This window comes from Anomalospiza imberbis, chromosome 2 (assembly GCF_031753505.1).
Source record: "Anomalospiza imberbis isolate Cuckoo-Finch-1a 21T00152 chromosome 2, ASM3175350v1, whole genome shotgun sequence".
Classification (NCBI taxonomy): Eukaryota; Metazoa; Chordata; class Aves; order Passeriformes; family Viduidae; genus Anomalospiza; species Anomalospiza imberbis.
This window is the reverse complement of record NC_089682.1, coordinates 1,959,733-1,975,317: the sequence shown is the minus strand read 5'-3', so window position 1 is coordinate 1,975,317 and position 15,585 is coordinate 1,959,733. Positions and strand designations below refer to the sequence as shown.

Below are 15,585 nucleotides of genomic sequence, written 5' to 3'. Positions count from 1 at the left end.
CTCTTCCCGGAGCGATCCCGTGGCTTCATCCCGGCTCCGGAGCAGGCCCAGGGGAGCCGGGCTCTTGGCAGTGGACTCCCTTTGGGGTGTTTATATGGGAGTGGAAGGCATCCAGCTCCCGAGCGGGAAGAGGTTTATCCCGATCCAGGCAAAAAGTTGGCGGCAGGATCTGGAAAAGCCGGGAAGCAAAATAAACCTTGATTCAGGATTGAGCCAAACTCAGAGCATGGGGGTGAAGAGTCCTCAGTTCCCTGTTCCTGCTGTTCAGAACTGCTCTGGGTTTTTTTTTTTTTTTTTTAGGAAGTCCATTTGGAAAAACATCCCAATTTCCTTGGTAATGTGTGTTGCTGGAATTGCCAAATCCTTTTGCACCATGAGAGGCTTTTTGGGCCTGTTCAGGCTGGAGAGGAGAAGCTCCAGGGAGAGCTCAGAGCCCTGAAGGGGCTCCAGGAGAGCTGGAGAGGGACTGGGGACAAGGCCTGGAGGGACAGGAGCCAGGGAATGGCTCCCACTGCCAGAGGGCAGGGCTGGATGGGAGATTGGGAATTGGGAATTGTTCGCTGGCAGGGCGGGCAGGGGCTGGGATGGAATTCCCAGAGCAGCTGGGGCTGCCCCTGGATCCCTGGCAGTGCCCAAGGCCAGGTTGGACACTGGGGCTGGAGCAGCCTGGGACAGTGGGAGGTGTCCCTGCCATGGCAGGGGTGGCACTGGGTGGGCTCTGAGGTCCCTCCAAACCCAAACCATTCCAGGATTCTTTAAGCCTCTGGTTTGTAGGAAATGAATTTATAGGGAATTCTTAAATTCCCACCATGGCTCAGCAAACTGACTTTTTTAAAAGCAAAATCAAACGCACACACCCCCAGAGCTCCCACTGGCTCCAGAAGGAAGCCAGGATGTTACCACAAGAAATTCAGGCAGTGACAGGACTCTGCTTCCATAGCTGCAATAAGCAGAAAAATCCAAGTGGATTAAGCCCCTATTTTTTTCCAGGAATTCCCACTTCATGGAGTAGTAATTGAATTTTCTCCTCTCTTCTTCTTTGGCAGAGACAAAACTTACAATTGATTACTGGTTGAGGCTTTTTATTTTTAATTTTTTCTTCTTCTTTTGAGGAGGGAGAAGACAAAGGAAGAACAGGGCTGAGGAGGGATTGTAGGACTGGACCCTATGGAAGACCAAGATTTCCTGTGATCTTCCAGCACTCCTTAGAGAGCGCCATCATAGGGATTCCAAATAAAACTGTGACTTTTTTAATCTCTCCCTTTTTCTTTTTTCCATTTTCTTAAAAAAAACAAAACAAAACAAAATAAAACAAAACAAAACAAAAAAAAAAAACCAAACTAAAAAAAACCCCAACACATTGGGACTTTGAAATTTCCCCTCTTTTTTTCATTTTCTTAAAAAAAAAAAAATGTTGGGACTTTTTAATCTCCTTTTTATTTTTTTCCATTTTCTAGATAAAATAAATCTCATTACAGGAGTCTCCCCTCCAGCTGATTCCCAATGTTTTACAGGATGGGTTCCACATCCTGCTGCCTTCACAGCAGCCTCAAACCCAGGTTTGAATCCCTATGGAATAATCAGCAATGAAGTCGCTATCAAAATAAGCAGGAGCTCCAATAAAACCTCAAACAACCAAACAAGGGGAGCTGAATGAACTCATCAAAGACCTTTTGGAGCATTGGGGCTGGTGAATCACCAGTTTTTCCCTCCCTCAGCAACTCCATCCTTGCCTGGAGCCCCGGGGAGGGCAGGTGGAGTGGGAAGGGCATGACTTCAGCAAGTTAAAAAAAAAAAAAAAATACCAACAAAAAAAAAAGTAGGCAGAAAGTCGACATCACCCCAGTCATGTGATACAAAAGGACCAATGGAGGCAGGTCCTGGAAAGGGGAACAGTTAAATTTGTAATTTGGGTTGTGTGAAACACTTCTTTGGGCCTCATAAACAACCACAGAACCACAAGTTGGGTACGGAGGCAGTCACCCAAGAGCGGGTCCGGGATATTGGTCAGCAGGGAGGGCGAATCGTTGTGCCTGCAAACCACAGGGTTTCGGAGGGTGGTAAGCATCATCAACCACAACCAAGCCGCTAGTTTTTTTCCCCCTCCTTCTTTTTAAGAAACATTTTCAGAGTTCTTTGAGCAAAAGTAGCTCAGGATCCGCTCCCGAGGCGCAGGGATGGAGCAGAAAGGGATGGCTGGGAGGAGGGTGGTGGCAATGACCAATCTTCACTTTGCACTCCCCAAGGTGGAAGAAACCCTAAATTGCCTCCCAGTGAAGAAAGAGTGAGTTTTAGAGAGGAAACAATGGCTTCAAACAGCATATTTGAGTCACTTCCTTCTTACCAGCACTTCTTGAGAGGTAAGTGCCATTCAGAATTTCTAAATAGATGTTTTGCTTTCCCATGTTTCAGAAAAATGCATGTTTGGAGAGGATCTGGGCGCTTCCTTGCAGTGCATGGGGTTTTTTCCACTTCAGCTTTCTCTGAGTTGATATCTGAGCTCTCAGAAATATCATCTCCTTGCTTATCAGTTGAAGAGATTACAACAAGGTTTCATTTTTAAGCTGTCCAAACAACCATTGCATGCTCGTGGATTTGCTCTTCCTAAATCCCAGCGGGCTCAGAAAACTCCTGGGAATGGCTGCAGGTACAAGAGTGGCAGCACCAGCTCCTTTTCGGTTCTTTCTCAGGGACTTTTTGAGCAGCTGCCGCGACAAATGACAGTGCAGGCAGGGAGCAGCAAGCCCAGCCAGCAGAGCAGGATTTAGGCTGGGTTTAAGGCTCAGATAAAAGCTTAGGAACCTGCTTAAAGTTTGCTGCGACTCACGTGTCTCGGGGAGAGGAGTGGTGGGGATGGACTCGGAGGCTCTGAGGATGCTCTGATGGCTGAAGGAGCAGCTGCAGCCCTGGAGGGGCTCCGGGGGGAACTTCAGCCAGCAATCTGTGTTTTGTCACCAGTGACCAAGAGGTTGTAACGTTCTTGTCGTGTTCTCACCACCCCCTGTGGAGCTGGTGCTTTAGTCATGGCTTATTCACACAGCTCAGCCAGGCGCTGGCACGGGAAACTTCTCAGCTTCCTGGGAATTACCTTCCTAAAGAACTCCTGGAGCTGAACTTTTCCCCTGTCCTGCAGCGGGGCTGTGCCCACGTGGGTGACAAGGACACGGAGCCTGTCCCAGCCCAGGCTTGGCCACGGACTAATGGATTTTTTGTTTTTTTTTTTTCTTTTTTTGTCAAGGTTGGGATTAAATGTGTGAGATGGTATTTCTTGTTTGGACTTAGATGTTTATTATTTTTTATCTATATTAGAGTCTCACAAGGTGTGAATTTTGTAGTACTTAACTTTAATAAGTTAAAAATGTATCTCTCTTTCTTAAAGGGTTTTTAAGGATAGACTGCTTAATTAAGAAATGACACTAAAATTATTTTTACTTTTAACTCAGTAACTAGCTACTTGTGGCTTGTAATGTGGACTTTTTTATCTAATTATACAATGCTACTCAAACTCATGAATAAGGTATAGAAGAAGGACTAGCTTCTGCTTTAAAACTTCTATCTCGCTTTATATCTGTTCCTGTATTCTAAACGCTTAAACTCTGAGTTTCCCACCCTGTGATATCACACACTTCTATTCTAACTCCACAACTATAATCTCAATTTTATTATTGACATTTGGAAGCTTCTCCACAGCCTCAGGTCAGTGCAGTGTTCTCCTGGGGGTCAGTGCCTGGCAGCACAGAAAGCCTGAAATTCTCAGCAGCCAGGGTTCCAAAAAGGGAGCAGCACTCCAGAGCTGCTCACATCCCAGCCTGCCCAGCCTGGCTGGCGTGAGTCAGGACTTTATTCCCATTAATAACGGGGAATGCGGAAGCGCTGCTCCCAGCTGCTGTGTCACCACTGGCAGCAGCTCCTGAGGGTCACAGCCTGCCCAAATCCTACCCAGCTCTGCTGTTCAAATCTATTTTTTGCCCCCCTTCTCCTCATACCCGAAGTTTTTCTCCATCTTTTTCCTGGCACTGCAGCCTGTGAGTCACCAGCACCTTCGTGCCTGGGTGGGGGAGATGCTGAAGGGTGAGCAAGAGATGTCCAAGTGCTGACTTTGCTCAGCACCCCAAGCAGGGAAAGGAAGCAATACTGCTAAAATAACAAGCAGGATCTTCCTGCAATTCATCAGCCTTTTATTATTATTTTTTTTAATTTAATTTTTTTTTTTTTTTTAGCTCAGCAACTGCTCAGTGTTTAATCTGTAGCACAGGAAGGGTTCTTGAGGAAATTTTGTGTGTGTGATAAAGAACAGAGTGAACCTCGTGGGGCTGTGCTTGTGCCAGGCCACAGGGTGGGATGCAGAGCAGGGGTCGTGTGCTTGGCAGGAACCCAAAAAAAATTTGAGAGCAGCTGGTTGAAAACCAAGGGATGACTTGTCCAGAAAAGGAGGAGTTTCCTAAAGCTGCTTAATCCAGCAAGAGATTTAGCTCAACACCCCAGGATGGGGTTTATTTTTGTCCACGATTTTGGTATTAATGTTGCTCCAGCACCGGTATTTCATTTTCTTTGGGGAATGGTCTACAAGCAGGGCTAGGCTGGAAGTCATCTGTGTATCTTAGGAACACCTGGAATGTTCTGGGCCAGCTGGACTCAGCTTGGAGAAACCTGGGATAGTGGGAGGTGTCCCTGCCCACAGCAGGGGGTGGAATGGGATCATCTTTAAGGTCCCTTCCACCTCAAATCATTCCTGGTTTTTATATTTATAGAAAATTTTCTATTCAAGATCCTGCAGAACTTGTGTAAAGAGGTTTTTCCTGCAGAAAACCTCGTGTCAAACACTTCAGTTGAGTTGTAAAACAAATGTTTCATCACTGCAAAAGAACATTGTGTGTGTGTGAACGTGGAACGGTTTTCCAGCAGTTCCCTTTTTGTTCCTTTCTCCACTCAAACGGACTCCAGGCAGTTTCAAAATCCTGGGCTCAGCAAAAGGAACGTTTGGGCTCAGGAGCAAGAAAAATAATCATCCCCAGGGTGGGTTGTTCTCACCCTATTTCTCAACAGGCTTTGCAAAGAACCGTCCCCAAAGTGCCTCTTTTCTGCTCTTCCCGCCAAAATTTATTGCACTTTCTCCCTCAACCGAAATTGGGAAGGAAAGGGGAAAAAAAACATTGTGTCCTCTGTGGATTTCCCTTTATCAGGCCAGGCAGCTCTGTGAGAAGGAAATCCATCATTCTTTTGGAGCTTGATACTAGGTGAAAACTGGGAAAAAAAGAGGGGAATGGGGAAGCAGCAGCGTTGTTGCAGCCCCTGAGGGCACAGGAGCCCTGACATATTCATGGGGTGTGGTACACCACAAAGGATGTGGCCCTTTTTCTATCACACCACACCAGCTCCTCGCTCCTTGGGGAATGAGGAGCAGGCTGGAACCTCTGAGTTCCAAACACATTCCAAGGAGACCTTTTGGGATGGGGCATCAAAATGAGGCCTGTTGGCAGGGTTTGTGGTAAAGAGTGAACCCATAGGTTTTAAAGGATGACAAAATAATGGCATCACACACCCTCCTAGTTTTTTTATAATATCTAATTTTATAATTTCTCATTTTGCAATTTCTGATTTCGTAATTTCTCAAGGTTGTTACATTGTAACAATTTAAAATTCCTGATAATTTTGCCTATGAAAGAAAACAGAACTCTTTTTATGCAGCTCAAAATAGCACCAAGCGTAAATATTTTCCAGGAGGGCACTTCTCCCTGTTTTTGCTGCAAGGTATGATTCTTCCAATAGGCAAAGAAGTTTTCTCCTGGTTTTGCCTGTGTGGTATTTTTTTATTAATTAATCATGGCTGTGGCATGACATTTGGGTGGTTTGTTATCGACTGGGAATGTACACCAGCACAGCAATTTTATAACATGGAAAAATAGAAAAATACACTGTGATTTTCTTCTGAGTCCTACAGTGCCAAGGGGCGCCCAGGCACTGAGGGATTCTTGCCTTGTAAATGTAAAATAAAAGTGTGGTGAGTCCAAGGAAGGGCAACAAAGCTGGGAAGGGTCTGGAAAACAAATCCTGGGAGGAGCAGCTGAGTGAGCTGGAAAGGGGCTCAGCCTGGAGAAAAGGAGGCTCGGGGGGACCTCATTGCTCTGCACAGCTCCTGAATGGAGGGGCAGGGAAAAAATGAGAGGAAATGGCCTCAGATTGCACCAGGGACAGCTCAGGTTGGAAATTGGGAAAGAAGATTTCCCTGGCAGAGTGGTCAGGCCTTGGGATGAGCTGCCCAGGGAGGTTTGGAGTCACTGGAATTGTCCCAGAGGAGTCTGGATGTGGCCCTTGGGGACAGGGTTTGGGGTGATGCTGGTGGGGCTGGGGTGGCACTGGGTGATCCTGGAGGTCTTGAGATGATTTAATGGAGAAGCTCTTCCTGCTCTGAAGGTCTTCACTACCAGGATTCAGGGACACCTGTCCCTGAGCACTCTGCTTCTCATTGGAAATTAGTGGCTCTGACTTTCCTTGTGGTGGGATTCCCATTGGAAAAGTCCTCAAGTCCGTGGTGCTGGGTGGGAGTGGAGGCTGAAGTGTTCAGGGGCTCACTCCCATCAGCTCCAGAATTGTGGATTCCTCATCCTTGGAAGTGCACCAGGCCAGGTTGGGGCACCCTAGGACAGAGGAAGATGTCCTTGCCATGGCAGGGGTGGAATGGGATGATTTTTAAAATCCCTCCCAGCGCAAACCAGTCTGGGATTCTCTTTTTCCAGCAGCATAAATTCCCTTGTCAGTGTGGAGAGATAATTTTCCAGGCCTTTTTCAGGCTCCTGCCCCGTACCAAAGAGTTAATTCATGTCAGCATTATAAACCACTGACTGCAGCTTGTGAATAGGAAATTGAACTAAAGCTCATAAAAACCTTGGCTTACAAGTAGAAAAACCTTGCACAATGTCTGATTTACACAGCCTGAGCTCTTTTTTCACTTAAAAGCCTTGAGAAACATTGCGAGGCCTGAACGCAGGAAGTAAAAAGTCTGACAGAGCTGAACATGCTGCTCTGGTGAGATCAAGAGATTTTACCCTGCGCCAAAATATTTCACTGAGCGTTTGAGCAGCCACACTCAGCCCAGGGATATGCGGTGCTGAGTCTAAAAAGGATTTAGGTTCTGTCTGGCCTGCACATCCCTCAGATTGATTTGCCCTTGCCCTTCATCGCTCGGCCATTAATTAGAGATTGTTGGGAGTTTTACCATGAGGGACCAACTTCAGCTCTGAGGAGGTGGCTCTCTGGTGGAAAATGAAAGTATCTCCCCCACGCTGCCAGGGGATGCAGTAAAAACAGAAGATAAACTGCTTTTTTTTTTTTTTTTTTTTTTTTTTTTTTTTTTTTTTTTTTGTGACCAGAAGATAATCAAGATTTAGTTTGACTGCTGAGGCGTGATCCCCAAACAACAGGATGCTTATCTCGAAATGCACGTGGAAGCCAGGGGTAGTGGCAAGTTTATGAAAGTAATTTTTGAAATTTGACTTCAGAATAAAGAATGAGTGTCTCAATCATGCTGTTGTTTGAGAGGGGAGAGTCTGTACCCAAACAAGAGTGGCAAGGAAATTGCTGCTGTTGGATTTAGAAATTGGATTTGAAAAGCCAAGGAGGAACAATCCTAAGGAAAAAGCAGATTTCTCTGTAGGTTATCCCAAAACCAGGAGAAATGTCTGACTTTGACATCCTGCCACGTGCAAATGGCACCTGCTGGGTTCCAGAGGTTTCTGCTGCACATCCAGAGGGACTCCCAGAGGGCCAGGCAGGAATGGGGATGGAAAACAAGGCTGAAAGGCAGAGTGGTCATTAAATTGTACCAGTGGAGGTTCATTGCCATAAAACCCTGCTGAATCCAAGGCTTGAACATAATCCTAAAAGCTCCTGGGTTTGTCCATACATACAGAGTAGCATGGAACTGTTTAGGTTGGAAAAGCCCTTTAAAATCATCAACAATTTCTTAATAAATACCAGCCAGGTTGAGGGGAAAAACAAAAAACCAAAAACTTTGGAAGGTTTAAGTTCTCCCTTTGCCTCTCCCTGCCCTATTTCAGAGCACAAAGCAAACCCTGTTAAGGCTGGGGAAGAAAGATCCCCTGGAAGCAGCTCTGTCATCTGCCAGATGATTTGTGGCTTCCTCCAGGACATCTGGGATTGGCCATGGAGAGAGACAGGCCACGGTGACTCACTGGGCTGAGAGGACAAGAAAACATCTCTCTCCTTTTTCCTGCTCTGGAGAGGCTGGGTAATATTCGGATAAAGTTGAGTCAGCTGCCCAAATTGTGCAGTGATATCTCCTCTCTGAAAGGCATCGATGAGCTGTGAGGGGTGGCAGCAGTGGAGAAGACAGCAGTGCTGGCGCTTGAAGCATCTGAGCTCCCACAAAGGGAGCTGTGATGTGTCTTGCTTTGAAATAGGCAGGTGTTTGTTAAGGAGGGCAGGAGCTTCTCTTGAAATGAAAAAAATGCAAATCGTTATAATTTTGAAATTAAGGGGGCTCTCGGGCAAGGATATGGGAGCAGGAATAATAGTTCTTTATTAGGAATAATTAAAAAAATAAAAATAAGAATGCAGTAATACAAAACAAACCAGTGCCAGAGTCAGAACAGGCCTGGCAGCCTGTGGGTCAGGGAGGTGGCAGCAGTCCCATCCCATGGTGGCTCAGCCCTCCTGCAGTGCCAGCTGTGGCTCTGCTGGAGCAGGGATCCTGGACAAGGGTGGAGTTTTCCTCTGAAGCTCCAGGGCTGCTGGAGATGGGCCTGGGCTTCCTCTGGGAATGCAGTGGGGAAGAAAGCTGCTTCTCTGGGAATGCAGTGGGCAAAGGCTGCTGTGGTGTTCCCAAAGTCAGATTGTATTCAGGTAGGAATGCTTGGCTCCTCCCCTGGGCGGAGCATCTCCCCATGGGATGATGGAATTTTCTCAGCCATGCAGGAACACTCACTGGCCATGAACAGAAGATAATTAATAATTAATAGCCTATGAACAGAAGAGATCTCCTGGAGGGAGGATTGGCTGTGGGAGAGATAAAGAAAGAACTGCCCAGTGAACAGCAGAGAGCTGCCCCAGCTCTGACAGATGGGAACAGAACACACAGCCCCAGCCACATCCTGCATTTCCCACCCAAGACAGTTGGTGAAGCCTGTGCACACACCAGGATATCCTCAGGAGTACTGAAATCAGGGCATGCCACTCCTGCCAATGGAAAGAGTAGGAGTTATGCAGATTCCCAATGTCATTTCCAAAATAAATGAGATATTTTTTCACTGGGATCCCAGCCAAAGCCTCGCTGTACAACCAATTTAAGTTTAATAATAAAACTAAATGGTTTAGTCCAGTAACACTAATTTTACTCTGAAACATCAAATTTTCTATAAAGATTTGTCCAAAATGTTGAAATAACAGGGCATAGAAGGACTGAGTGTGAAGCAGGGAAGGAGAGAGTGAGGGCAGCTCAATTGGAAATTGAGTTTCTTGTTCATCCTTGATGTTGTCTGGAGGATTCTCCCCTTGTGCTGTGAGCGAAACTCTGTCAAACTGGGCAGTTTCACCTTGTGAAGATCTGAGAGAACACTTTCTCTGGCTTTGATCAATCTGGGAATTTCCTTTTCCAACCTGTAGTTTTTGTTTTGAGTTTCTGATTCCAGTGAACCCCCAAGCAGTCCGAGATGGGCTTGGGGTTTTTTTTCTTTTGTCTCATGAATATTTTGCCTTGCAGGATGTTTTCTGTCATCTGCTTTCACACAGAAGCTGTGATTAAGAAAGCCCAGAAGCTGCATTTAGGTTGGGTTTTGTCTGCAGGTTGAAAGGTTTATGTCTTACAAGTCTTTCTGAGAAAGCACTGGAAGGAAACCTGAAAACCGTCAGCTTTTATGAGATTTGCTATAAACATTTCAAGCTGCAGTATTTAGGGCAAGCCCTGCCACCCTCATCAAATCAGCAGCTCAGAAGCTCTGAGCCAGCCCTCCCAGTGGTTTTTTGTGGTGTTTAAAAGGGAAAGGAGAGTTTGGGAAATCCCTGGCAGTTCAGGGTGAAGCACCGCGTGAGGCTGAGTGTGTGTGTGTCCTTTGTGACAAATGTCTTCAAAGGCCCAGCACCGCCTGCAGCTCTCAGAAGTTCATTTTTTACGTGGTTTTACGGCATTCACCTGTGCTGTGACAGCCAGACCTGGGCTCAGAGATCCACAGAATCCTGGGATTATCAGGGTGGGAAGAGATCTTCAGGTTCACCCACCCCCACCATCAACAGCACCAGCTTCATCCCAAACCGTGACCCCAGCGGCCACATCCAGACTCCTCCTGAATATTCCCAGAGAATTCCCAGCCCCCACATCACTCCCTTCTCCTGTCAGGGAGTTGTGCAGAGCAATGAGGTCCCACCCGAGCCTCCTTTTCTCCAGACTGACCAGGTGATGGCCACTTTGTCCCTGTCTGGGGGGATCCAGGATTTTATCCTAAGAATTGGCTCTAGGACACATTTTCTTCCCCCAAAGAAAGGGGAAGTGTGGCTGCAGGAATGGTTTTAAAGCAGTACTACCTTAAATCTGTCCTGGCTGTATAAAATCAGTAGTGACAGCCCCAGGGTTCATCTCCTGCCCTCACTCAGCACCACAGCTCATCCTGACATCTGCCAGGACTAGCTGGATGGGGCTCCCCTCACGTTCAAAAGGACATTGAGGGGCTGGAGAGTGTCCAGAGATGGGAAAAGGGTCTGGAAAACACATCCTGGGTGGAGCAGCTGGGGGAGCTGGGGGGCTCAGCCTGGAGAAAAGGAGGCTTAGGGGGGTCCTCATTGCAGGAGGGGCAGTGAGGGAGGGTTGGTGAAAGTGAAAGGAGGAGAGGAAATGGCCTCAAATTGCACCAGGGGAGGCTCAGGTTGGAGACTGGGGAAGAAAATTTCCCTGGCAGAGTGGTCAGGCCTTGGGCTGAGCTGCCCAGGGAGGTCTGGAGTCACTGTGGGAGTGTTCAGGAGTCTGGATGTGGCCTTGGGGACAGGGTTTGGGGTGATGCTGGTGGGGCTGGGGTGGCACTGGGTGATCCTGAAGGGTTTTCCCAGCTTTTATTCTGGGATTCTGAGAAGATCCAGCACTTTCTAAACTCCACCTTTAGGGCAGGCTGGATAAGTCAAAGCTCTCTGATGCTCAGCCTGGAGAAAAGGAGGCTCAGGAAGGACCTCACTGCTCTGCACAGCTCCTGAATGGAGGGGCAGGGAAAAAACGAGAGGAAATGGCCTCAGATTGTGCCAGGGGAGGCTCAGGTTGGAGACTGGGAAAGCAAATTTCCCTGGCAGAGTGGTCAGGCCTTGGGATGAGCTGCTCAGGGAGGTTTGGAGTCACTGGAATTGTCCCAGAGGAGTCTGGATGTGGCCCTTGGGGACAGGGTTTGGGGTGATGCTGGTGGGGCTGGATGATCCTGGAGGTCCCTTCCCACCTCGATCATTCTGGGTTCACATCACCCAGAGAGGCCCCGGGTCTGAGAGCAGGGCTCCACCCACTTCACAGGAAGGGCTTTGCATTTCAGAATTCAGTTACCAGATAATATCAGACTTTTGTAAAACACTTCTGGTTTTCAGGACCTCCATGTAAATGAGCTCCGGGGCTTGTATGAGTCAGATGGAATAGAATTCATATCTGGAAGATGCACTCAAGTTCAGACTCCATGAACAAAATTTTCAACTAAAAGAGAGAGGTTTAGATTACATATTAGGGAGAAATCCTTGGAATGAAATTTCTGGAGAAGATGTGGTTGCCCCTGGATCCCTGGAAGTGCCCAAGGACAGCTTGAACAGGGCTTGGATCCACCTGGGACAGGTGTCCCTGCCCATGGAGGGGGTGGAACAAGATGGTCTTTAAGGCCCTTCCAACCTAAACCTTTCTGTGTCTGTATTTGTGAGTGTTGGTGAATCACTTGCTGCATAATGTGGTGGTTTCATTGCTCCAAACTCTTTGCAAGAAATTCAGTTACAACTTTTTCCATCCTTTGGGCGACCTCTGAGAGGAAAAGGAGCCTCCAGTCTGCAGAGTTTTCTCTTTATCAAACGTGTAAAAGTGAAAATGGACAGGGCTGAACACCCACACATTTTTCACACCAAGCATAAAAAAAACTTTGCACACTGAAACCAAGACTCAGGTCTCTTATAGGAACACGAGCTTCTTCTGGCTGTCCCCTACTGGAGAAAATGATTTAATTTTCTAAATGAAGCAGGGTTTCGTATTCAGCATGCCTGGAAATGAAATGTGAATGACTTGCCAAGGTTAAAAACCGGAGATATGATAAACTGTTGGGGTTTAAAAGTGATGAATTGATGATATTTTGGAGTAACAATCAGAACTTTTAATGCTGGGGTGGTTATCTTTTCCTCAAATAGGGATTGCAATTGAAATAGAAAATTTTGGCGCCAATTCCCCAGGGAGTGGGCACGGCCCCGAGGCTGCCAGAGCTCCAGGAGCCTTTGGACAGCGCTGCCAGGGATGCCCAGGGTGGGGTTGTTGGGGGTCTGGGAAGGGCCAGGGGTGGGACTGGATGATCCCTGTGGGTCCCTTCCACTAAGGATATTCAATGGTTTTATAAATCCCATTTGGGATAACAAGACATTACCAACATGAAGAGGGATTTAGGGTTCCCCTGTGGGGTGAATTCGTGTCATTAAACTGATTTTTAGGCAAAGAAAGATGATTAAGCATCACATTTTACTGGGGCAATTAAGGCAACCCAGTCTTTTGTGTATATGGAATCTGATCCAAGAGTCAGGGAAACCACTGGAAAGACCTGGCCAATGGCTTTGGGCTTTGGATGAGACCTGGGATGACTCTTGTGCTGCAGAAAAAGGTGTGACACCAATGGCCTAGGCCAGCAGTTCTTCTTCAAACAGCTGCTTTTTGCTTTGGAGCAGAATCATGGATTTATGGAATGGTTTGGGTAGGAAGGGCCATTAAAACTCATCCAGCCCTGCCATGGCAGGGACACCTCCCACTGTCCCAGGCTGCTCCAAGCCCCAGTGTCCAGCCTGGCCTTGGGCACTGCCAGGGATCCAGGGGCAGCCCCAGCTGCTCTGGGAATTCCATCCCAGCCCCTGCCCACCCTGCCAGGGAACAATTCCCAATTCCCAATCTCCCATCCAGCCCTGCCCTCTGGCAGTGGGAGCCATTCCCTGGCTCCTGTCCCTGCATCCCCTGGAAATTGTCTCTCTCCAGGTTTCCTGGGGCTCCTCCAGGCCCTGCAAGGCCACACTGAGCTCAGCCCAAAGCTTCTCCTGTGCAGGTGAACAATGCCAGCTGTGCCAGCCTTTCCTGCCAGCAGAGCTGCTCCGTCCCTCTGCTCATCCTGGAACCTCCTCTGGTTTGCTCCAGCAGATCAATCCTGGCCCTTCCTGCCCTGTTTTGCTTAATTCTCAGGATGTGCTGAATAAAAAACTCCTCTGTGTGAGCCAGAGGTCCCAATTCCAGCTGCCCACCGGTGGCTTGGTTCATTTTTCCAGATTTATCAGGGCAGCCCCCTCCCAAACCTTCCATTCGTGTGACAGCTCCAAATTTTGGGCAGATCCGTGACCCGCGTGGAGAGGGCAAAAGCAGCTCTTGAGGCTTTGGGTTGTTCCTGCTTTGATGAAACCACCCCAGGTGGAGATCAAAAGCACTTTTTAAACAGAAGCAGTTAGAGGTTTTTCACCTGCTCAGCTCCTTTTCAACCTTTGGTGAAGCCCATTCCAGGCAGAGGGATCAGGAGAGCTCCAGATCCCATTGTCTGAGGGGATCAGGTGTGGGACCTGGCTGGACACAAGGTCAGCCTCTGGAGCTTCGGTTTATACAAATTCCTACACTGTGGTTTTATGATTTAACAGAAATTTGTGACCAGATTTCAACTAATTTCCAAGGAAAACCTTTTCCCTGTTCCTTAAATTGTTTTCTGGCTGAAGTCCCTCACTTGTTAAGGTGAAGAACCTGAATATTTTAAAGCATTGCTGGACTTTCTAGTATTGTTTTTGGTTTGTTTTTTCTGCAGAAAATTAAGGCCTCTCTTATTTGAAACTTCAGTTCAAAGACAAATGAGAAATTAAATAAATAACCTATAGAAAAACATGAGCTGTCCTATTTTAGGATGTCATTACCTGCAGCAAAGCTTCTCTCACTTCTTTTTCTTCGGTGAGAAAACAAAATACCTCGTGATTGAGGTTTGGAGGAAATGCTGCTGCTCTTTGCAACATTTGCCACCAACCAATTCACCCAAACATTTCTAGCACATGACTTAGAAATGTGCTAGAAATTTTGCAAATTGTGCTGCTGGTTTGCATTTCTGCAGCTGAAGACCAACCTGCTTTGAGTTATTACAAAATGAAGGCAAAAAATAAAATAACCAAGTGGATTAAAGATTTGCCTGGGGAAAAAAAATCAATTTTAAATATTTTTTAACCAGAATTCAGTGCAGAAAAGAGGGTGAGAGAGTCAGGAAGGGGAAGAAGTCTTTCATTGTGTGTATGATTTAACCCTTGATTAGCAAAGCCACTTTTCCTCTCCTGACCTCTATTTCCACTGGGGGCTGCATTTTCCAGCTGGAATGGGGAATATTCCCGAGCAGCTGGAGCTGCCAGGATTTCACTGAATGGTTGGGTGATGGAAATCTGAGGCCCAGCTGCTGATATTTGAGCCACAGGTGTTTGGAGCTGCCTTTGCCTGTGAGTTAAAATAAAGGAATAGAGAAAACTCCCCCAGGTTGTGCTCCCAGAATAATCCACTGGCATTTTTCCAGGTTTTTGGTTGGGTTTTTTTGGAAGCTCAGTGTTTGAAGTCAATCCGCCATTGTTCATCCTACTGGGTTGTTAAATTATTTTCCTTTCCTTCACTGGTGTCTTCTCACTTTGGTTGGGATTGGATGGATGCAGGTGGCCCAAAGAAATCCTGGTTCTGTGCCTGGCACCTGGAATTCCTCTCTTTGATCCCGATTCCTGGAGCTTTTTTAGAAAGTCAGGAAGGCATCATGGAATTATGGATTGGTTTGGGTTGGGAGGGACCTTAAAAATCATCTCATTTCAACCGCTTTGCACTCAGAGCTTTCCACTATCCTGGGTTGCTCCAAGTCCCATCCAGCCTGGCCTTGGACACTTCCAGAGACGGGAAATCCACAAACTCTCTGGGATGGAAGGATTGACTTCTCCTGGAGCTGCCGTGCACTCCTCCTCTTTAATTTCTGAGTTTACCCAGAGTCCTGAGTCAACAAGTGCTGAATACACCTCCAAAGCTCCTAATTTTTTCCCAAAATCTCAAGTTCAGGACTCTGTGCATAGATCCCACCAGATCAACAGGTTCCTGTGGGATCTTAATTTCCTAGAAGTTTCCTGCATGAGCCTGGGCCTGTTAATTTTGGTAATGCAGTGACATCAACATTAATTTTGGCACCGCAAAACTCGAAAGTGGCAAGTGGCGTTGTGTGCTGGGTGTGGGAGGGACAAAATGGCAGGGAAAAAGAGAATTGTTTCTAAACTGGTTTCTTCGTTGTTACTTTTGCTCTTGAATAGATGTGAAACTCAAGAGGCAGCTTGTGTCAGAGTTCTGATGCAAGATGTGATGTGCTAGATAAAAAGTGGGGAGGGTGT

At 47.0% G+C, this 15,585-nt stretch overlaps 1 protein-coding gene and 1 long non-coding RNA gene across 4 annotated transcripts in view; one reads left to right on the top strand and one right to left on the bottom strand.

Moving 5' to 3' along the window:
- LOC137468128 (uncharacterized) overlaps positions 1–15,585 on the bottom strand; it is a 292,269-nt gene that overhangs the window by 143,705 nt on the left and 132,979 nt on the right. The gene's annotated exons all lie outside the window — the stretch shown is intronic.
- The window catches only part of RUNX1 (RUNX family transcription factor 1), a 176,855-nt gene continuing 162,760 nt past the window's right edge, over positions 1,491–15,585 (top strand). Inside the window, exons 1-2 of one of the 3 annotated variants that reach the window (XM_068179488.1) lie at positions 1,491–2,060; positions 2,247–2,360. In XM_068179488.1, coding sequence (XP_068035589.1) covers positions 2,306–2,360 — 55 coding nt within the window. In that variant the 5' untranslated portion in view covers positions 1,491–2,060; positions 2,247–2,305. Of the gene's footprint in view, positions 2,061–2,115; positions 2,361–15,585 lie in introns of those variants that run through there. The other 2 variants (XM_068179486.1, XM_068179487.1) reach the window with 2 other exon arrangements.